General features: G+C 35.8%; 1 protein-coding gene across 2 annotated transcripts; it reads right to left on the reverse strand.

Moving 5' to 3' along the window:
* Positions 1-1,912: 1,912 nt before the first annotated feature.
* On the reverse strand, positions 1,913-5,347 carry LOC110877573 (endo-1,4-beta-xylanase 5-like). 2 transcript variants are annotated; one of them, XM_035977195.1, is made up of 10 exons: positions 5,219-5,347; positions 4,895-5,017; positions 4,678-4,758; positions 4,355-4,490; positions 4,153-4,269; positions 3,905-4,068; positions 3,680-3,778; positions 3,105-3,388; positions 2,826-2,959; positions 1,913-2,735 (listed from the first exon to the last, which is right to left on the reverse strand). In XM_035977195.1, the coding sequence occupies exons 4-8, from the start codon at positions 4,458-4,460 to the stop codon at positions 3,194-3,196; spliced, it is 681 nt and encodes a 226-aa protein (XP_035833088.1). In that variant the 5' UTR covers positions 4,461-4,490; positions 4,678-4,758; positions 4,895-5,017; positions 5,219-5,347; the 3' UTR covers positions 1,913-2,735; positions 2,826-2,959; positions 3,105-3,193. The 2 variants fall into 2 exon arrangements, with proteins under 2 accessions (XP_035833088.1, XP_021981422.1); XM_022125730.2 differs by having other exon boundaries at positions 2,826-3,388.
* Between the last annotated feature and the right edge of the window lie 653 nt (positions 5,348-6,000).

A 6,000-nucleotide genomic window follows, 5' to 3' on the forward strand; every position in this document is an offset into this window, starting at 1 on the left:
GACCTTTAAATAACAATTACTTCAGTCGTAATCGTAAGCTTTAAGTCGATTAAAGTCTTGAACAGATGTTAAAAAAGCATACCTTGTCTGCTTCAAAATTTTCAATGTCTATAAGCAAGGGCGTAGCTTTCAAGGGGTCGGGAGGGGCGCCCAACTCCCCGAACTTTTCGCTCAGTAGTGTTATGTATGTATGTATGTTTCGTGTAGAATTTTTTAGGTATATACGTTTTCGACCCCCCGGATTTATAAAAAAAAAAAAGTTTACTTATATAGAATTTTTAGATTCGGTGACTTCCGACCCCCCGGTGGAAATTTTCAAGCTTCGCCACTGTCTATAAGATGTCTTATAATTGCTAATTACGACCCTCATTTAGTTGTAGATAACTTTCGATGTTGTTAATATCTTCATATTGTTGCTCAATCAAAGATAAGTTGGTTAAGAAAAGTTGATGTCCATGTTTATGAAAGATTAAAATGTATGGCATCCTGTATTTTAAAACAGATAAAACCGCCAACGCTCATAAGAAACCACTGTCCTTAGCTTGTTTCCATGAATTTGTAGAATAAAAACCATTGTCACTGCCTTTCTTAGTTGTTCTTTATGATCATATTTTGTAGAATAAAAGGTAGACCCACTGTCATTATTAGCTTGTTTCCATGAATTAATATCAACTAATATAATATAACAGAATAAAAAGAAAAAAAATGAGCAACAAAAATCATGAAAAGTTTATAATTCATAAAATGAGAGACATGTAGTCATTTATGTAAAAAGATGCCAAAAAATGTGAGTATGCTATAATAACATTGTACCTTAAGTTGTTTAGAAATATTTCAATTCAAGTAATTTAATAATGATAAAAATTGTCATTTGTGATATGTAGCTTTGAGGACTTAACTCAACACTTTCGCGTCAACAATAAAAGAATTAGAATCCCTGATGTCATTTGGAAAAAAAGCACCAATAGATAACGCTTGTGATGATGACAACGGTTGATGCTCTTTGATGATATTGTTGCCAAATCTCCTTCATGTCATATAATTATTAATATGTTTTGCTAAAAGTGGAATTGGTTTAAGAATATTAAGTTTAGTTGAGATTCTTTTGAAATGCAAACTTGGGCAAAACATTAAGCAACTTCTATTGGCTGCCCCACATGCTCAGGATTTTCTGTCTGTCGCACCTATTGAAGGCTTGGGGCAACACATGTCGGCTGTGGAATATCGTGCTATCCTTAGATACCGACTGATGATTCCTTTGTTCCCAGTTGACGAGCCATGTCCGGTATGCCGCAAAGCGTGTTTGGATTCTTTCGGCGAGCACGCGATCCACTGTAAAGAGCTACCGGGGTTTAAATATCGGCATGATTGGGTGAGAGATGTGTTATGTGATGTTCTTAAGCGGGCCGGGATCTCTGCCAAAAAGGAGGCTCCAGTAAATTTTCTGACTGACCCCTTAGAGGGGAGGTCCACTTTACGCCCGGCGGACATCCTTGTGTTTGGATGGGAAGGGGGGAAACACGCTTGTGTAGATCTAACTGGAGTCTCCCCCCTTGTCGGGCTCAAGGACAAGGGCTTTGTCGAAGGGCAAGCGGTGCTCAAGGCAGAGGCAAGCAAAGTGGCAAAACATGAGAAAGCCTGCCTGGAGAATCAACATGTGTTTGTCCCGTTTGCGTTTGATACCTTTGGTGGTCTCGCTCCTGATGCTGTGCGCCTTTTGAATCGGGTTCAAAAAGTCGTTAATAGTAATTCTTCGTCGCTAAAGGTTTCAAACTTTGTATTTAGTAGAATTGGTTTTTCTATTCAAAAGGGGGTGGCGGCGCAACTTGTTGCCCGACTACCTGCCATTGCTTTGTAATTGCCCTTTTTCGTGTGGAATGAAAAGAATATCCCCACCAAGATTTGAGTACTATTTTGTTATTACTTTGCCCTTCTACCAACGCTTTGTAGCTTAACCTATGCAAAGGTACGTTAGACTATATTCACTTAGTATTATTACCAAATTAACTTCAATAATAAACTTTAAAAAATAGAAGTTAATAGTAAAAATATAAGAGCTGATGAGTGAGTAATCTGAATAAATTAAGATATGGTCACGCCAAGCTAAGCCAAGCGACACCACACCCCTAATTTTTCACCATATAAGCTTGTAGATCCTAACTACGTACAATTTTAGTATTTTAGATAAACATTCATGATCTTTAAACAACCCAAGCCCACCCACAACTATAAACATTCATGATCTTTAGCCCTAACTCAGTTAAGTTTTTTTGTGGTTAAATGTGACCAAATGGACCCCACATGAAGGTATTTTGGTCATTTTACTCTCATGTGGGGTCTATTTGGTCAGATTTAACCACAAAAATACCCTCACGTGGGGTCCATTTGGTCATATTTAACCACAAAAAATTAACTGAGTTAGGACTAAAGGACATACCTTGCAAGGATTTGCAAACATCGACTACGTTTTTTGTAATTATTAAAGAAAAAGGACACAGTTTGCAATAAGTGACATACATAGAGGACGATTTTTGTAATTTACTCTAAAGAAAAAAAATACTAAAAACAGTAATAAAAATTGTAAGCTAACCTTGATTGCGGCCACAAAAAGCAGAGAGCAAGCAACATAAGAAATCATACTATGGGGTTTAATCTAACCTTCAAATTTTCATATCGCATCTAGGGTTTCTTATTAAAGGATGAAGTACCTTTGCATCATAGATTAACCAAGTCACCTAAAATAAGAAATCATAATAGCATTAGATAAATGCCAAAAATATGCTAATGGAAAACAAAATTAGTATATAGACAGTATATAGTTGAACCTAGTGAAATGCATGAATCTGTAAATTAAGAATTAGAATCCTCAGTTTAATATCCAGTCCTTAATATCCATTCCTTGATGCTTTAAATTAAGAAGCATCTCATTCTTAAACTCTTGATCCGGTATACATACAATCTGTGTACAAAACTAAAGTAAGCATCATAATTATAACCTAGCAACTAAAATTCATTTAAAAGCATATATACACATCAGTTGAAAAGAAAGTCAAGAAGCAAGGAGTAAATTATGTGTAAATTAAGAACACATTGTGGCCTCGCACCGAAATGCAATTTCATTTTGTGAATTGAAGTAACGCATCTGATGTGCTGTAGTCCTCGCGATTTTGGCTAGCTTCGTTTGAGTACCATTTCATGTCGTTTCCGAATGTGGTGTATTTGAATCTAGAAATGAACCAGCTTTATAGGCTTGGTTGGTTAAAATGTTCTTGTTAATGGCACATCCAAATGGGAACCTTGTAAACTTTTGAGCAATGATTAGTGTCCTATTTGCCTGAGGTTTTCCTTCACCATCAAGTGCCTGAATTTTCATCCTACTTCTCCTTACCTGCCATTCAAAATCAACATAATGAAATATTATAGTGGAAAATTTAAACCTTTTACTGTTGCTTTTGAAAAGATGATTCCAAAATTAAAACCAACATTATAAATTTTTAATAATTACTATTTCCTATTAATGTAGAAACAATCTTTTTTTTTTATAAATACATGGTAAGAATGCATATATCATATATCAGTGCATAAGGCCCAAGTTGGCCCGACACCCTTGGACCTCTCTTGCATGCGAGATCCCATGCGTTTACTCTTTGTAAGATAATATTTTTTTTTTGGAATTAACCTTTTCAACACTTTGATACCGGTGAGATTTCCATTCTTCAGATGTGAAGGGTTGTAATGAAACGCTATTGATCCATATATCAACCGACGGATTTTCACTCTGTAAAGAAACCAAATGTATGCTTAATAATGATGCATCATGTAAAATCCCCATCTCTATTCTAGTTAGAATGAAAAGATTATATATGGATCAAACCCGACCCTGACCGCTAATGCTACAATATACCTGAAAATAGAGATGGGTCGGGCCAGACTTGTTCACGGTCAGGCCACCTTTAAGCATGGACCAGCAACCAGATTTAGCTCTGGTGGAGCCAGCATCATGATACCCTGTTGGTGTTTTAAATGTAGCGACAACAGTAGCATCTCCATTGCTTATTTGCAACCAAGCTGCATGAATGTGTTCCAAATTCAAATACAATATAAAAAAAACTATGAAGTTGAATATTTTCTTGTTATCAAATTACATCATACCAGAAAATGTGTAGAGTTTATCCTTGTCCAAGAAAAACTCTTGGGAATCATACCTTGTTGTTGATGACACACATGTGTAAAAGAAGTAAACATATCGTAGATCGTCAAAAATGTGTTCTACAAAATTTACAAATTGATGTCAATAATAATGTTGAAGTTAATGGAAAACTAATAGAGTAACGATGATGACGAAGAGAGTAACCTAATAAAGCTGATAGTTCGTTAAAAGTACCAACAGATAACGACGCCTTCAGCGGCAGAGAACATTCTTCAGGAGGCAAAGCAATGAAGGTTAAGAAAGGGAACATAAATACTACCAAATCCTGGCCAGGAATGTGCTATCAATGCCACAAACCATAAAAATACATAAGAAAATTTAAAAAATTGGGTAAATATTACCGTCTAATGTAAAACTGAAGCTTTAATTTTTGTTTTAGCCATATGTTTTTTTAATCTCAGTGAATTTTTGAATAATTTAAAATTTCCAAGATGGCATAGAAGTGTAAAACCTATATTAACACTCACTGGTAACGATTAAAAGCAAACTGTAGATAGTTCCGGCGGTGAACACTGCTGAGCATAGACAATTCAATAAAATCACCGAATCTATAAAACAAAAAAAACACAAAATTTCAAGGAATTTAAAACACAATCTTTACCAAGATTTCAAACCCAATTGAAAAACTAGCACGATAAATCAATTTCAAAATAAAATATAGAGCAGAGATGATAGAAACAATACCCAATTAGGATCGATGAAAGCAACGTATATGCCATCTTTAACGTGTTAATCACTAACGTCTTCAAATACGAATAATGTTACCTTAGAACTGAATTAGATCTGAACGGTCGAAAACCAAATGGCCTGCAAAATAGAAGATGTTTAGATATGATATTGTGAAGATTGTAGAAATTAGGGTTTGTGAAAACTTGTGAGGGAAGACAGAACGTTAGAGACGGGAGGAGAGATTAGGCTTCATCTAGTTAGATTTTTGTTACAGAACGTTACAATCCCTAGAATGGTGCCGATGGTGTCGTCCATGGCACATGGAGAAGAATAACTTACAGTGTTTCCTTCCATCAATGCAATCAGCGTACCAGAAACCGACGTGAATCAGCGCCGCAGGTAGGGTTTCTTTGGAAAATCAGTCGTTTGAGATGGAGATGAGAAGTGTGTTGAAGAAGATGAAACCTTATTTGTTTTATATATGGAACGAAAAAAAAAGGACCCGGATAGATAGATAATATGGATCCCGAGTCGGGTTTCACATCAGGGAAATTAGAGGAATAGAAAATGGCGGGAAAATGTGTTATAGAGGCTCTAGATGGGGGACATGTGTCCCCTAGGTATGGCTTTTATTAGATTTAAAAGATTAGTTAGGAAAAGTGCTTATAGTTCAATAGTATTATATGTTGCATTGATGTATCTCTTAAATGGGAAGTTTCAAGTGTCATTGAAGAAAAGTTATATAAATTTTTGGAGTTGGTGTAATTTATATACTATATATTATTATATAACATCTTATCTGAAGAAGGGTGGTAGTAGTGACGGTGTGGTAGTAAAAGAGAAGGAAGTTGAGGTTCACAGTGAAACGGGCGGCGTTTTTTGATCTTCAAGGAAGAGCTTTGGTTGGTAGAACCCGTGATATCTCGACTCTTACGAAGATGAATGTTTTGTTAAAGGAGGCAGGGGTAACAGATTTTATGGTCTACTACCTAGGGGGTCTAAGTATTTTGATTTCGTTTGAGGACGACATAGAGGCGGGTGATTTTTTATTAAATGTTAACTTGTGGAACAGTTGGTTTTCATCCTTGGATATGTGGGCTGGACAATCAATGCAATACGAA

The sequence above is a fragment of the Helianthus annuus genome, chromosome 9 (genome assembly GCF_002127325.2).
Source record: "Helianthus annuus cultivar XRQ/B chromosome 9, HanXRQr2.0-SUNRISE, whole genome shotgun sequence".
Lineage (NCBI taxonomy): Eukaryota > Viridiplantae > Streptophyta > Magnoliopsida > Asterales > Asteraceae > Helianthus > Helianthus annuus.